This window comes from Phragmites australis, chromosome 8 (genome assembly GCF_958298935.1).
Source record: "Phragmites australis chromosome 8, lpPhrAust1.1, whole genome shotgun sequence".
Lineage (NCBI taxonomy): Eukaryota > Viridiplantae > Streptophyta > Magnoliopsida > Poales > Poaceae > Phragmites > Phragmites australis.
The window spans coordinates 481,349-498,755 of record NC_084928.1 but is presented as its reverse complement, the minus strand read 5'-3'; the positions used below and the strand labels follow the sequence as shown (position 1 = coordinate 498,755).

General features: G+C 41.8%; 3 protein-coding genes across 3 annotated transcripts; all 3 read right to left on the bottom strand.

Moving 5' to 3' along the window:
- Positions 1–830: 830 nt before the first annotated feature.
- Positions 831–1,406, bottom strand: LOC133927491 (putative invertase inhibitor). Its single transcript, XM_062373982.1, has one exon. The coding sequence runs from the start codon at positions 1,404–1,406 to the stop codon at positions 831–833; it is 576 nt and encodes a 191-aa protein (XP_062229966.1).
- Positions 1,407–11,116: 9,710 nt separating this feature from the next.
- Positions 11,117–15,869, bottom strand: LOC133927490 (WAT1-related protein At3g30340-like). The gene is made up of 9 exons (XM_062373981.1): positions 15,507–15,869; positions 14,623–14,774; positions 14,297–14,417; positions 13,104–13,333; positions 12,933–12,995; positions 12,741–12,857; positions 11,800–12,211; positions 11,564–11,715; positions 11,117–11,467 (listed from the first exon to the last, which is right to left on the bottom strand). The coding sequence occupies exons 1-9, from the start codon at positions 15,852–15,854 to the stop codon at positions 11,338–11,340; spliced, it is 1,725 nt and encodes a 574-aa protein (XP_062229965.1). The 5' UTR covers positions 15,855–15,869; the 3' UTR covers positions 11,117–11,337.
- A 37-nt stretch (positions 15,870–15,906) lies between these two features.
- LOC133927489 (WAT1-related protein At4g01440-like) lies at positions 15,907–16,562 on the bottom strand. Its single transcript, XM_062373980.1, has 3 exons — positions 16,381–16,562; positions 16,233–16,295; positions 15,907–16,117 (listed from the first exon to the last, which is right to left on the bottom strand). The coding sequence occupies exons 1-3, from the start codon at positions 16,560–16,562 to the stop codon at positions 15,907–15,909; spliced, it is 456 nt and encodes a 151-aa protein (XP_062229964.1).
- Positions 16,563–17,407: the final 845 nt, after the last annotated feature.

Genomic DNA, 17,407 nt, shown 5'->3' with positions numbered 1-17,407 from the left:
CAAACATGCCTAAAAATTTACTCAGAGTACTCAGTCAAACTTTTTTAACCTTTCATATTTACTTGAAGATTCAAATTTTCCTATGTGCGATCCAGATTCAACTAGATTTGTATTGTATCTAGACTTCGTATCCAAGCATAAATAGGATAAACTTAGTAGAGGATATGTGTTTTCATCTTATTAGATCTTTCCATTTTTTGTCTTATGTACCAGATTCTTGCTTCATAGCTAGTGAATGTATGCATCTTAGTTATACAGATATCAGGATCAATTTTTGTACGACTGTATTAGCTTGATATAATAATAAAAGTTAATAAAACTCTATTTTCTAAAAAAATGAAAGAAGGGGCAACAGAGTGGAGCTACAACAGTGGTTGGCAACAATGATAGCGAGACTTGGGGCAGGCAAGAGCACTAGCAACCACAAGCTTCTGTGAGGCACCAAATTGTAGGGACTTTATGAATGTAAAACCATGCAACATGTATGAGTCCTACCCTAGAAACATATAAACTCAACATACACAACAATATATAACAATGACAGGGTCATGACCTCTGTCTCTCTCTTCCCTTTTTCCTTTGCCCTCTCTTCCTAACACCTCAAGGCATCAAAACCAAAAGGAAAGTAGCAAGAAGAAAATCAACAACTAAACAAATAACAGCACCCATATGCTGCATGGCAAAACCATTAGGATTGGGGCACGATGCATACAAGATCAATCACATATATAATGTAGAAGAGGACTCCGATCGATGAGATGAGATTTGAGGTTATGACGACCATGGCGGCAACAATGGCGTACGTGTTGTGTTAATTGATTGATGTGATATCACACGATGCCGCTGGTGAGGCCGAGGGCGACCAAGGCCATGCGTCCGTACTCCCTGTCGTGCCCGGCGACGGGGACGCGTTCCTCGCCCTTCCAGACGTCCTCGCAGCTCTCGGAGGCGCCGAGCGCGGCGGCGAGCTGCTCGGATGCCTTGCCGTAGATGTGCGCGTGGAGGTTGTCGAGCGCGTCGCGCAGGACGGCGGCGGCGGCGTTGTAGAGCTCGAGGCAGTGGTGCAGGCGCGCGCTTGCTTGCGGCGAGTCCTCCACCTCGTTGAGGTCCTCGATCTTGGCCTCCGTGGCAGCCGCGTGCTCCACGGCCATCCTGGCCGCCAGCACGGCCAGGTTGTGGAGGTCGACGGCCTCGCGGCTCCGGGCGTCCGACGCCAGCGACGACACGCAGTGCTCGTAGCTGACGCCCGGGTGGCTGCTCGCCGCCCTCCGGCACGCCTCCTCGATGGTGACCGTGGTCTTTGCGCTGCACGGCGCGGCGGCGTTGGCGAGGAGGAGCGCGGCAGCGGCGAGGCAGAGTGGCACGAGCGGCGCGCGCGCCATGGCAGTGCTGCGGCGTTCTTGCATTGCGACTGGCTTCTTCTTGCTCGATCTTGCTTGTCTCTTTATCGCCCAGATGTGTGCCAGGAGATGTGAGGTGAGGAGCTCTTGTCGGAGGAGGCGATACAAGTGTCCGATGCAGAGAGGTTAATTGAGTCGAATGATTCAGGAGTTGGTTGCTATTTTTGGACATGAACATGTCTCTCTTCCTCTGGTCCCACTTGTCAGTGACACGTGGAGGGTCTCAGCCACCGGTGGTCACTCTACAGTGACCCTCTGAAGTCTGAACTTTGGCAAGGAAGAACAAGATGAAACGTATTGTTTTTCAACAGTTGAACATAATTTTACAGCATTTCAGCATATCTTTTCCTCCATTTATGCTTCCTCATCAGTATATGTAGGTGAGATAGATAATTAGAGAAGATAAATAGACGTCTTATAAATTTTTTGCGAAATAAATAATCTACGTCTTATTCATCTAAGACTAATAAAAAAACACACAAACGAAAGCATAATTTTAGAGAGACAAAATGAGAAAGAATATTTCAAAGTAACATAACTCTACAAATAGAATATGAACAATATACTCTATTCAAAATTATTTCATGTGTCTTTATACACAAAAGCTTGAAACTTAAATGAATAACAAAGCAAAAAATAGTCACCGAAAGAAACAACTCTCCAAATTAATAGCTTAGAAGCATGTGGATTCAAGATCCTCTCAAATACATGAGTATATAAAAGTTTATACCTCTAGCAATAAGAAAAACAACTTCCTGATATTGAAAAATCGCAGCTCAAAAGCAAAAATAAAAACTAATAAGAAAATCACAACCGAAAAAAGAAAATTTGCAAACTTGCAAAGAAACCAATAGAGAGAGACTAGAAGGAGCGGAATTTAAATATATGTAAAAATATAAACTTTATTATTTAAAGAGGTCAGCTATATTTTAGGCATATTACAGGGATTTTTCTCTAATAAACTCTCACTTATTATATAGGCTAAGCACTTATCTTCCTCTCATCTAAAACTTTAGCACTAGGCTCTCAAATAGGTGGCACAAGGGGCTTAAGTAGCTGATTCTCACTTTCCCATAGCTCTACCCCTCTATTTATAGGTATAAGAAATTTGACCTCTAAGTTCTCTAGTTTGTTACCAAAATACTCATATCTTGTAGTACACTCCTACCTAACATCGAAGGTATTTATCTATTTCTTACTCTGTCCATCGAACGGCCGCGCCGCCTTCACGACTTAGCTTTGCCACTATGCAAGCTTTGCGATGGTGCCATATACTCCTCCAATCCCCCCCCCCCTTACGGTTTTGGGGCCCAACCGTGAAAATCCTCTGCAAATCACTTGCTTACACTTTAAGCAATCGCTCTGATGTCGACACATGTACTCTGTCTTGCAATCCTGACAGCCGGCAAGTCTCTCCCGCTCCCGATCCCTCGGGCCACATTGTCACTTATATTGGTATCCCTTTCGCTTGACTTTGTCAATGCGTCATCTCTATCCTCCGTTTCATGCTTTGCTTGACCTCCACGTATACAGCTAGGATCACCCTTGACTCTGCCTTGCCTACATGATCGTCTAGCACCAAGCACCTGCTTAGCTCTGATCACCCGTCGTCAACCATCAAGTTGCATTTGTCATCTATATACTATACGACAAAAAAACACATTTCTCCAACTCTAACTCTAGTTAGCCCATAATAAAAATGCTCAAAACAAGCTCAAGCAATCCAAAACTCAACAAACTAAATTAGCAACCTTGTTAATCACTCATCACATATAAACTAAGGCACATTTCAACTGGTTTCTCAATCTCCCCCTTAATGGGTGCATTGACAATATTTCAAAAAATTTGGTATGAAGAAGATATGTTCATCCAAGTGACAAAAACTTAAGAAAGAGCAAAAACTTGTCACTTGGCATAAGAAAGTTGCATAAGACATAAGAGAAGCAAAGACAATCCAAAAACCTCAAAAGAGCAATAACAACTCACAACCACAAAATCAAATGCTCCCCTTGATGAATGAATATTTTTCATTTATGCAAGATTTTTCTTTGATTTGGTGCAAAATTTTCATTTCTCCCTTTTTTCATTCATCTCTCCTCTTTGGCAATGTAAACATTAAGGACAAAATATTATGCAATGCATGAATATACAATCATAATGAGCTTTCACAAATATACTATAAAGCATTTGTAAAAGCTAGAAACGTCAAAGGGCTATGGAAAGTAGAAGATGAAGCTTACAAATGCACAAAGGCTCAAAAAGAAATAGTGACATAAGAATATGAAGTTGTACAAGCTAAACCTGAAGAATTAGTTGGCGCATTTAATTTCACATAGCCGAATCATGTTCAAAACGACCACCACATAAGCATCCACTCATGTCGAGGCAATACAAGCATTAAGAACTAGCCAATTTCAATATCAAACTAGGCAAACAAGCACTCATGGTAATAGGCTTGCAAATGCTCATATATAAAACCAAGACTTACTTAGATCAAGTGATTTAAAACAAAATTGAGCAATTAGGCACATTTCTTTCATTTTTATCCTCAAGTTGCCTCTTATCTAAGCAAAGTGTCGTGCGACTGAGTACAACAAACATCTCGAGGGATCAAGACAACTGTATTGGATCATATTTTAGCACAAGATACTTGATTTCACAAGATTATTCACATTTTCACAAAGAATCGAGTTTTCACATGATCAAGTCAAGTAGTATCTTTACGACACAAGGAATATATGTTCCCTCAAGGTTCTATCATGAAATAAATATTTGACAAAGATAAAAAATATAGTGTAATATTCTCCAATCCGTTGACTTGAATCAAGAAGCCTAGAGCAAGATATTTATCAAACTAGTCTTAATACAAACAATGGCTAAGCTAAAGCAATTATAAATATGGTGATCAAGAATATAGCATTTTCATAGACTACATGATTCATAAAATTGCCAAATTTCATCTTTAGAAAAACTAGTTTGCTTGTAATATTTTATGTCAAAGCATCAAAAGGAGCCTAAGATTAAAAGTTTGATCCGCACAACTACTCAACTTAATCCAAATTCAAGTCTAGCAATCGAAAATGCTAAAATAAACAAGTCAAAGCTCAACTACTATAATTATCTTACATGATATGATGCAATGAAATACAATAAAAATAAGATAGAGTATACACAAAGGTAACTCTCCCTCACACAATGCTATAGGGATAACACACATCAAGCTCTCACCTTAAATAGGCAAATCTAGTACCATCTAGAGGCTTGGTGAAGATGTAGGCTACCTAGTGGTGGGTATCAATGTATTTCAAGTATATATCTCTCTTCTCATTATGGTCTCTCAGAAAGTAGAATATCACATATATGTATTTAGTTATGAAGTGTTGGACTGGATTATTGGCTAAGCTTATGGCACTGGTGTTGTAACACAAAGTGGCACATTGCTGAAATCTAACCTAAAGTTCCTCAAGGTAGCAACCATCAACAAAATCTGCAACAAAATCTGTGAGCAACAGCTACATATTCAGCTTCAGTAGTAGACTGTGCAACTATTTACGAGAAGACCAACAGACAAGAGAAATACCCAAGAAATAATAAACACCAGAGGTACTCTTTCTATCAATTCTACAACTAGCAAAATCTGCATCCGAAAAACCTCTAAGAGAAAGCGAAAAAGAAGCAGAAAATTAAAGTCCACACTTGAGAGTGTGCTTGAGGTACATCATAATGCATTTCACCGCTTGGCAGTGAGACGTTCTCGGTGAAGTTTGGAAGCGCGCGCAGAGGCAGACGATGAAGTGGATGTCTAGTCTTGTCACCATTAGGTACAGGAGGGAGCCAATCATGCTCCTAAACTCCCGCTAGTCCACTGCTTCGCCATCTTCATCCGAATCAAGCACAACAGAGGTAGCCATCGGTGTCGCCAAGGGCTTCGCGTCGCTCATGTCGAACTTCTTTAGCAACTCCTTGGTGTACTTCGTCTGGTGAACGAATGTATCCTGCTTTCATTGCATGATTTGAAGTCTAAGGAAGAAGTTGAGCTCGCCCATCATCGACATCTCAAACTCCCTGCTCATAGTTTCTGCAAACTTGGTCACAAGTGCATGAGAAGAGGCAAAAAAAAATGATATCATCCACGTAAATCTGAACAGGTAGAAAATATTTACCATACCTGATAGTTAATAAAGTTTTATCAACCGACCCCATGACATACTCATGTTCTAACAAGAAATACATGAGCCTACCATACCAAGCGCTAGGTGCTTGCGTAAGCCCATACAAAACTTTTTGAAGCTTGTATACTTTATGTGGGTATTTGGTGTGTTCAAAGCTTAGGGATTGATTGACATAGACCTCTTCCTATATGAAACCATTTAGGAACGCGCTATTGACATCTATTTGATACAGCTTGAAACCATAAGATGTCGCAAAAGTAAGAAGGATTCTAATGGCTTCTGGCCTAACTACCGGTGCAAAGGTCTCTCCAAAGTCTATCTCCTCTATTTGAGTGAAACCCTGAGCTACTAGTCTAGCCTTGTTTCTCACTACAAACTCATCCTCCCTCTGTTTATTTTTGAAAACCCATTTTGTGCATATGGTGTGAACATTAGGGGTGGCTCTATAAGGTCTCTCAAATTTTTCAAGCTCTTCATACATGGTATTGACCTAACTTGAATCAGATAAAGCATGTCCAATATCATGAGGCTAAATAGAAGCAACGAATGTAGAGTCAGTAAAATGAGCATGGTGAATGAACTTGGACCTAGTTACCCTCTCATCGAGATCGCCGATTGTCATGTGTGGAGGGTGTCATTGCTAGATGTGTTGAGGAGCATCACGCCTTGAGAGAACCTCCCCCTCAAACACAGTTGGTGCAGACTCGAGAGCAGCTGAAGTGGAAGTAGAGGCTGCAAGACTCTCTGTTGGAGTAGAAGAAGCAGGAGCTAGCTCTGGAGCAGGTGTGGTCGAGGAAAGTAGCGGATCATCCTTGTCATCACCAAAAGCTGAAAGGTCGCTATCTACAAAGATGATCTCGCTTATCTCCTGATCACCTGTACACTCAAAGATAGAACTAGCATAGAAAGTTGATTCATCAAAAGTCACATCATATGATTCTGTAATAGCGTTAGTATCAAGATTGTAAACCCTGTAAGTATGACTTTGAAGAGAATACCTCAAGAAAATGCTATCAGGAAAGTGCAACTCGAGCTTGTCAAGGTTGCGACGCTTTAGGATGAAGCACCGATAATCGAAAACTCTCAAATGCGAAATATTTGACTTCCTCCCAAAGCGTAACTCATAAGAAGTTAAATCCAAAACCGACGCAAGAAAATCCAATTTGAAATGTAGCATGTTGTGCTAATAGCCTCAACCCAAAACTTCCTAGAGTCATATTCGAGCATCGTCTTAGCCATCTCCACCAAAATCCTATTCTTTCTTTCAACCACGCTATTCTGCTGAGGAACGCGTGGGGCAAAAAATTGATGGTCAATATTATATTGAAGGCAGAAAGCATCAAAGAGATAGTTTTTGAACTCGGTACCATTATCACTAGGTCTAAAAATGTGAGAACACTTCATCTTTAGTTACAAGAGATAAGATCTAAGAGTAGCAAAAGTAATCATTAACAATAACAAGTACATACAACTTTCCACCCACCGAGCGAACTCGGGAAGGACCAACTGTATCCATATGGAGAAGTTCTTCCGGTCATTCAGTCATCACCAGATTAACTGGTGGGTGAGGAGTGGCAACCATCTTGCCATGCCAACAAGGAACACAAACAAAGTTCTTCTCAAACTTTAGCTTGGGCAATCCTCAGATCAAGCCTAGGGCACTCAAACGAGTAAGCAAATCAAAGATTATGTGCCTAGTCTCCTATGCCACATCCAAAGCTCAGAAGAAGGTTGAGCAAGTAAACACCGAGAAGAACAAGAAAACTCAGAAAAAATTGCTCTAAAAACTCTCCTAACTCAATAAATCTTGCAAATCAAAGCGCCAGAAGAATCAATAATTCGAGAAGTATCACGCTTAAAGCGCACTTCCAAGTCCTTATCTAACAACTGAGATATAAAAAGTAGGTTGTATCCCAGATACTCAACCAAAGTCATATCTTTAAGAGTGAAACTCTAATTTACCCTTACAATCCCTTTGACCTTCACTCTACCTTTCCGATCATCCCCGAATGTGATGTACTCGTGATGCTTCATTAGGGTGAGACTGTAGAACCATGATGAATCTACGGTCATGTGGCGTAAACAACCGAAGTCGACGAGCCACTTATTCTCCAGGCCTCCACCTGCCACCTACATATGAGAATAATAGAATGTGGATGGCTCAATACTAGGGTTAGTCAAAAATTTCCTAGGAATCCAGTACTGGGTCATCTGTCCTGAAGTAGAAACAGTAGGTGCATTCAACTTAACACCAACACACTAGGGGTGAGTACCATGATAAGGAAAACGTGGTTCACATAAGTGCTAGAACTCAAAACCTCTTACACGTTGACCAAAACCTTATGAGTTAAGGTAAAATCCACACCAGGCAACACCCCTAGAAATAGACTAAAGAGCATCTAGTCCTCATGGGAGAGGGCGAGAAGAGACTCATGTATACCAATAGAGGGGTAGTACATATCCCGGATGCTCCACTCCCACTCACACCTCTCATCTCTCCTACGGCGAAAGCAAAACCCAACAATGTGATATTTGCTCTGATAGTAGGTGCAGCGGTAGCGTCTCTTAGGAACTCGACTACTAATCACTCTAGGCTCTCTTATAGGCGCCCTCTTGGCCACCTTATCGACATGGATGAAAAGTTGGTCGTAAGAAGGTAGTATTTCGGAGGGATCAAGCTCGGGGTCACTGTTGTTGTTGTCATTCGCCATGAAGTAGAGGCCGGTGAAGTCTTATCTTTTTTTCTTATTCTTCACTTGCGGTTCCTCTTCCTCTGAGCTCTCCTCCTCGCTTGAAGAGGTGTCGATATCACTAAGAGCTGCCACGAATGCCCTAGAAGCCGCCTTGGCTGTCTTCTTGGCCATTTTATCGCGGTTCTTCTTGAAGAAGACCATCGATTTCACAAGAAATTTATTGAGGCACCTATTCACCCCCCCCCCTCTAGTCCTTGCAAGTGCTTGTGATCTATATGTAAAGCTTTGTAGACTTGCATTTTATTTTCACATCTTTTATATAGTCTTGTATCCTTGATGTTTGCATTGCCAAAGGGGGAGAAAATATGCCTAAAGATATTATGCACAGATATTCAACAAAGGGGGAGAAAATTGTATTTATCTAGAAATGAAAGAAAAAAAATAGAATATGTGCAATCATCAAGGAGGAGCATGTGTTTTGGGGTTTTGAGTTTTTCTTGCTCTTTTGAGGTTTTTGGCTCGTCTTTGCCCGTCTTAGGGCTTTTGCAACATTTCTTATGCCAAGTGACATATTTTGTTCTTTCTCGAGTTTTTGTTCACTTATATGAGCTTATCTTATTTTAATTTCTTCAAATCAAAATCTTTTTGCTTTGAGGGTTGTCATTGCATTCATCAAGTGGTAGATTGAGAAACCAAGTTAAAATGTGCCTTGGTTTACTTGTGATGAGTGATTGACATTTGTATTTATTTGGTTTGATAATATTCAGTTTTGCATGAGCGTTGATGTGATTTAAATTGATTTGGGATTTTATTTGAGCACGTTGATTATGGACTAACTGGAATTACAGTTGGAGATATGTGTTTGTTTGTCTTATGGTGTGCAGGTGATGGATACAACTTGACGGTTGATTGCGGGATGATCGGGGCCAAGCGGAGTGCTTGGTGTCGGATGATCAAGGAGATCATGTGGAGTCAAGGGTGATTCTAGATGAACACGTGGAGGTCATGCAGAGCATGGAAGACGGATGGGGACGGTGTGTTGACAAAGTCAAGCGAATGGGATGCCGGTGAAAGTGACAAAGCGACCCAAGGGAACAGGAGCGGGAGAGACTTACCGGTGGTCAAAATCGCATGATGGAATACACGTGTCGACATCGAAGTGCTTGCTTAAGGTGTAAGCAAGGCGGCGAGTCACACTTTGAGAAGCGTGCAGACGGTTTCACGGTTTGACCTCAAAACCGTTGGAGGATTACAGGAGTACGTATCACTATCACGAAGCTTGCGTCAAGGTGAAGCTAAGTCATGAAAGTATTGCGACCGTCCGATAAATGGAGAAGAAAATAGACCAAAATACCCTCGATGGTAGGTAGGAGTGTACTACAAGAGAGAGGTATTTTGAAAAAAGTTAGGAAACTTAGGGGTCAAGTTTTCTAGCCTATAAATAGAGGGGTAGGGCTATAAGAGAGTTTGAACCAGCCACTTGAGCCCCCTTGTATCTCCCATTTGAGAGTTTAGAGTTAGAGTTTTAGAGAAGAGAAGAATGAGTGCTTAGCCTATATAATAGGTGAGAGTTTTGAGAGAAGGTGAGAGTTTTGAGAGATAAATCCTTGTAATCCATCTAAAATAGTAATGACCTCTTTGAGTAATGAAGGTTATGTTTTTGTATATGCTCGAATTCCCCTCCTTCTAGTTTCCCTTTATTGGTTCGCTTGCAAGTTTGTAAGTTTTTCGGTTTCCAGTTTTGATTTTTGTTTTGGTTTTTGGGCTGAAATTTTAACACCTTGTGAGGTAATTCTTTTTATTGCTAGAGACATAAAATTCACATACACACGCTTTGTGTGATAGGATCTTGAATTCCCTTGCCTCTAAACAATCAACTTGGAGAGTTTCGTTGCTCGGTGCTCATCATTTCTTATTTCTTTGCAAGTTGTGATCTTTCGAGTGCTAAGACACATGGATTGATATTAAATGGAACATATGGTTTATATATCATCCGTGGAGTCATGTTGTCTCGATTTTCTTTTGTTAAAACTTATCTCTATTTTTGCTTCCGCTTGAGTTTTGAGGTACGTTGGGTGATCCAAATAGGAGAAGGTCATCTATTTTGTAAGAAATTTGTTGAGGCACCTATTCACCCCACTCTAGTCGTCAATCTCGTTCCTACACCTATAAATCACAAAGCCAGTTAGAGTCAACAAGTGATCGAACTGGCTCTGATACTAATTTAGGATCGAGATAGACGACTAGAGGGGGATGAATAGATGTCTTACAAATTTCTTGCGAAATACCAATATCTTGTAGTACACTTATATCTACCATCGATGGTATTTTGGTTCATTTTTTGCTCCGTCCATCGAACAGCTGTGACACCTTCACGACTTAACTTCGTCTCGACGCAAGCTTCGCGATGATGCCACATACTCGTCCAATCCTCCCACGGTTTTGAGGCTCAACAGTGAAACCATCTGCACACTTCTCAAAGCACGTCATCATTTGCTTATACCTTAAGCAAGCACTATGATATTGACACGTGTACTTCGTCTTACGATCCTGACCACCAGCAAATCTCTCCTGCTCCCGATCCATCGGGGCACCTTGTAACTTACACCGGTATCCCTTTTACTTGACTTTATCAACACATCATTTTCATCCTCTATTTCATACTTTGCTTGACCTCTATGTATACAATTAGGATCACCTTTGACTCCGTCCGACCTCCTTGATCGTCCAGCACCAAACACCCGCTTAGCCTCGATCACCCGTCATCGATCGTCAAGTTGCATTCGTTATCTGCACATCATGAGACAAGCAAACACATTTCTCTAACTCCAACTCTAGTTAGTTCATAATCAAAATGTTCAAATCAAACTCAAAACAAATCGATAATCTTGTTAATCACTCATCACATATAAACCAAGACCTATTTCAATTTGATTTCTCGGTATATATAAAAACTAATATACAACCATGAGAGCATGGAGATCAATCATATGCCTTAGCTATATCACAGGCAATCGCTTCTAGTTATGGTCTCGGGTATACTGATGATAGCTCCAGGTGCAGCGAACGAAATCACACTCTCTCTTGCTGTTCTACCTCTGCCAGAGCCGGCTTCGCCGAAGCGACAGCGCTGGCGGATTCCTCTTTCTTGCCCCATAGCACAAGGTAGAGTCCCAGAATCACCAGCACTGACCCTAGCACGCTGCAACATCGTCAACATGCAACAGTGGAATTAAGCATTGCCTTCAGCTGACAGCAGTAAAAGTGCTGCATTTAGGGAGCAGAGCAGCAATGCTACCTTCCAAGGTAGAGCGGCTCATGGAGGATGAACAGATCGATGCCGGCGACGAAGATTTGAGAGAGAGGGCTGAAGGCGGCAGTGAACACAGGGCCTCTCTTCTCCACACAGTATGTGAGCAGCAGGTACCCAATACCGGATGCCACAACACCCTGAAAATGGCCCGAAGGATATTAATCATATATACTAACAACAGCAGTATAAATTAATGTGTTAAAATATGCATGAGATCTTACACAATACACGACTGTGACGATCTCTATTGTCCCCTTGAGAGCCCACACTGAAATGCTGCTCCTTTGTATCGACAAGGCGAGGGCCCCTGCCTGGATGAAGCTGAACAGTGACATGAACGCTGTCGCCGAGTACACAGCCGGATACTTCCTGGTGAACTTCCTCTGCAGCAGCAGCCACAACGCGAAGCCGACAACATTTGCGAGCATCGAGACGGAGCCGAGCACCCACCGGACCGTGCCGTGCTCTCCGGCTTGCCCGTGGCCACTGCTGGAAGCAGGACTGCCGGATGATGGGTTGTGAGTCAGTACTGAGCCCTTGTAGAAGGTGAGCATCATTGCACCACCGAGAGAGATGAGTGTCCCTGAGATCTTGGCACTCCCTGACTTGCTCCTCACTTCAAGTGCTTCAAACCTGAAGGTTTTGTTGTTTTGATCCTATAAGTGGGACTAATTTATGGAAAGCGCTTAAATCATTTGTAATAAAAAAACACACAAGATCCTAAAGCAAGTGATGAGTTGAGCTAATCTGCAGGAGACCATCAGCTCTAGCATGTGCTTTGGGACCCATTTTAGTGGAACAAAGTTGAAGTTTTCTCTTAGGTGCTTTAGGATCTAGTTCATTTTAAGATGCTATCGCACTAGATCCCTTTGTTTTCTTGTCTTTTCGCGCTGTGACCGTGTGACTGCTTTGTGGCATGCGCGCTCTACTACTAGTTTAGTAGTTTATATCAAGTGCTTGTTAGTTATAAGAAAAGGAATAAATTATTTCACAGAATCAATTCAAACATACTGTTCATAGTAGCATACATAGCACCCTACTTGGCAAGCCAACTTGCAGTCATCCGGTTTTATAATCCGGATAGAGACTACAAACTTACAATAGGGATTTTGCAGCAGAGAAAAAGAGTTTAAGGATGCTGAAAGAAGTTGTTTTTATATACCTGAAAGCGAGTGATATCAGGAAAGTAACCACTGGAAGCATATTGGAGAAAGTTGCAGCAAATGTTGCTGTTGTGTAATCCAATCCAACAAACAGTGTGTACTGAAGCAGCACAGGCCTGTAGAATGCAAGTTAAAGAAACAATCTAATCTAGGACTACAGATGAAATCAAGCTGAATAACAGTGTGTTTACCCAAGAATTCCACTTAGGAACATGTAAACAAAGATTTCAGCTGTGAACTTTGGTCTTGTCTTCCTGAAAAAAATCAGTGATTATTCTCCAGAAAAGGCAGTGATCAGCAATAGTGAAATACCACGACTAGCAGTTGCTTAAGTGTTTAATTTTCTTTGCCTTTGATGCTACCTTTCCTTGAAGAAGGCAATGGGGCCAAGGAACACGGTGGCCACCATTTGCCGGAAAGTGATGAGGACCAGCCTGTTCATGCCCTGGTTCAGTGCCTGCTTGATCAGCGCGGTCATGATGGCGATCACAACGTTGGTGGCGACCATTGCCGCCGTCGGCATCCACTGCTCCGTGCATCCTGCACTCCACATCTCAAGCAGCCAGGCCAGAGAGGGCTGTCTATCCCTGAACTAACTCTGATCTGATGGCTTTGTTTGAGCAATTTGTATTGGTTGTGTCATGGTTTTATAGGGGTGGTGAGGTGCTGATGGCATCTGCAAGCATATTTCCGATTTCGTTTCGTTTTCATAACACGTGACGAAGAGTTATGACAAGGGTTTGGGGGGAGGACAAGCATTGGCTGATGCTTATTTTCCGCCTTCAGAATATTTGCAATCTGGAAGGTATGCATGTTTTAGCAAATTGCGCAACCAAGTGAACTGAATAGCTCTCTCCTCTTTAGATAGTGCAATGGAACATTTTAAAGGTCTTCTTTTTTAATCAGTTTTGGCAAGCAGATGTGACTTGTGATCTTGCATCAATCACTTCTACTGTAGAGCATTGGATGCTGTTTTAGCACTGAAATATTAGCATGAGACCGATTTAAGGCCTATTTAGGAACATGTAAGAAAAATATTTCCATGATATTACTTTAAGCACCAAAATCTAATGCCCACTGTCTCTGCTTTGATCGTCAAATATTACTTTAAGTCCAAATCAAATCCCAAAGCATTGATTCGCCGCCCTCACAGGAGCACGGGGTACAATCGTTGTGCGAAGAACATTTCCAATTTCATGTTCAATATGGCAGATAAAGATGTTCTGACTTCTGACGTGTTGAGCTACGAGTAACAGCTCCAACATCTTAAGACTACTGACTAAACTTTGGTGAGTATAAAGATATATAACTTTCCATGGTTAGGCACAACCATGCAAATTAGGTTAGGGCCAAATATTATCATATTTCATAAGCAAAAAGGCATGCTAGAACATAAATACTGTACTAGTTTGCCTCAGAAAACAAAACAAAAAAATAAAAACAAATACTAGCAGTGGCATTATACCACCCTCTTAGTATCTCCATCTAGGATTAGGAGAGTAACCAGGAAAATATGCATGTTTCACAATCCAAGCATTGTGTATTTTGGTCCTCATGATTTGACTTGCTTCTCCTTGTCTTCTTCCTCTTCTTTCGCAGATGCTACCGAAGCATCCCTGTTCTTTCCCCACAGCAGAATATAGAGGCCCAGAATCATCAGTATGGATCCCAGCACACTGCAAGGATAAAAACAAAATACAAAAGTGATGCCATTTGGGCCATCCATTGCAACTCCAGCACTGCAAAGACACATTCATGACTTGAACGTGACGTATATATGTATCTTTGCAAGCTTGATGGATGCCGCTTTTTTTTTATGACAATTTTGACAAACAACAGGTTCTTGATCTGCTTATTAAGGCAGATTAAGGCAAAGGTTACCTTCCAAGGTAGATATTCTCATGGAGAAAGAAGAAATCAATCATGGCAACCATGATCTGAATGATGGGAATGAAGGCTGAAGTGAACACTGGCCCTCTCTTCTCAACGCACCATGTCATCAGTACGTAGCCCACTCCAGACCCCATAATTCCCTGGAATATAAACATGTATTTGAATGTTTGATTCAATAACGAAAAGAAATATGTATTAAAATTTTCTTATAAATACTCTGCAAACGATGATATGGCAAGTCCTGATAAAATCTTGATTTGCTTTAAGTTGTGATCGCATAAATCTTTTCTTTTTTTTAAGAAACGTGATCACATAAATTTAAGAATGAGAATTCGGTTTGTTATGCTTTCTTAAGAAAACATGTAGGAACTGAGCTAGGTGTGGATGTACGTCTAGACCATCCAGTTTTGAGTCCTCTTCAACGTGAATTTAAATATTTATTTTTTCTTATTTATAATATCACCTACTTCCTCGCAGGTTGATAGAGTTTTTTTAAGAGAACAAGTGTACTTACTACTTGTACTATTGCCTTTCCAAGAATTGTCTCCTGAGTGTTCTAACTTTTTGTTGGTCGAGTGCTACAGGTGTTTTGCAGGATTGGCTTCAGGATTCTTCCTGTTTATACCAAAAATGGTGGCTTACTTCCATTGTTTAACGACTTCGGGCCACATCTTTACCAGATCAGCTTTATCTGAAAAGCTAGTTTGCGATTTATCAGAGTAGGGTTATTGCCATTTCTATCAGGGCAAAAGAGCTTTTATTCTTTTTAACGAGAACAGTATGAAAGGATCCTAAAAGAGCTTTTAAGAATAGGAACAGAAGCACTGTAAACATACCAAGAGAAAATGACAAGAAAAATAAGGCCATCTTACTGTATATAAAACCGTAATGATCTCCACTGGCCTTGTCAGAGCCCACACTGAAGCTCGCCTTTGTATCGCCGCCGTCAGCCCCCCGCCTTGCAGGGAACTGATCAAGAACATGTAAGAAGTACTAGAGTACAGTGCTGGATACTTCTTGGTGAGCTTGGACTGGAGTAGAAGCCAGAAGGAGAAGCACAGGCAGTTTGCCAGCAATGCTACAGTGCCCAGGGTCCAGGTCTTCTTGCCGGACTCTGGTGTTGCTGCAGCATGGTGATCCGGGCTCACTGAAGGCTCAACTTGGTGTGTCAAGGCCACACCCTTGTAGAGTGTAAGAAGCATGACACCGGCGAACGACATGAGCGTTCCGACGATCTTTGCAGCACATGCCTTGCTCTTCATGTTCAGTGACTCAATCCTGAATGAAGGAGTAATGGTATTCCAGGGTTTCAGACAACACAGGAAAACCAGGTGAAGGAAAGGAGCAGATTAGAATACTGGAGCACCTTAGCAAGACCGCAATGAGGAAAGTGAGCACAGGAGTCATGTTGGTGAAAGTTATGGCAAATGTTGCGGTCGTGTACTGCAGACCGTAGAAGAAGGTGTATTGAGATAGCGCGGCGCTAGACATGAGAAAAGAAAGAAATGAATCAAGCAGAATAATTCGTATGGAAATGGTCGTCCAAGTCATACTAATAGGAGCAAGTGATTGTGATGCCATGTGATCTGTGACTGTACCCAAACGCTGCACTGAAGAAGAGGTACACGAGGATCTCCAGTGTGAGCTTAGGCCTTGTGCTCCTGAAAAGTGTGGAAAATTCAGCAGTAGCACCAAATTATGGCCTAGGTGAACTGTGGTCATTTGCTGAAAGTCACGTTTTTGTACCGTTCTTTGAAATATGCAATCGGAGCAAGGAAGACTGTGGCCACCAGTTGCCGCAGTGTGATGAGTACTAGCCGGTCGAGACCCTCCTCGAGCGCTTTCTTGATCAAGGCTGTTGTCACAGCAGAGATCAGATCAAAGACTAGCATTGCGATCACCGGTTTCCACTCATCGATGCGCGCCATCCCCCACATTGCTGTCTCGGACGCTAAATCTTTGACCCCTTTCACCTTTGCCATAACAATGCTCTTGTATGAACTATTTATAGTCCTCTCTTTACTTAGTAGTGCTTCTGAAAAGAGTGATGTGACAGAATATGCGCGACTAATTAATCTTTACCCAAAAAGTAAAAAAGGTGATACTGATAACACATTTATATTCAATTGGAAAGGGCACATACGAGACATCCAGAATCAAATTAGTGCGTAAATGTGAAAATAAAGAATCCTTAAACAGTCCATGTTGACATTATTTTCTCTTCGATCGGTACCATGAAAGTTACTGAGATTCCATGTACAACATCATTGCCTAGATATTTTGACGGGCACAAATGTCTCCTTTGTCGCGAAATTGAGGGTGGAGGTGAACGACAATGGGGAAAGATTAAGAAATTTAGAAAAAGTAAGGAGCACTCAGCACTACTGAAATGAAGCTTATGGAAGCACCAAAAGGAGCTAGCCCAGTTGTTTGCACAGTTTAGTTAGTGTTGGAAAGTCCTGCCTGGCCTACAAATTTGACGCCTTACGAATCACTGATGAGCATGCGGTACTATTCAGTAGCGGGAAAAGCCGTTACTATCCAATCCAAAGGAAAGTAGGAGAATTAGTGGGGTGATCACCTCGTATATATGAAAGCTCTCTGCCTCATCCACCACCTTTGATGATCACCTCACCCTCATCTGTATATACTCCTCACTCTTGTTGCATTGGTGGTGCATCAGTATCAGCATCACTGGCTACTGGCAAAATGCTAGTGAGGGATGGGATTGGCTCATAACATGATTGAAAATACTTTGATCGGATACGGCACC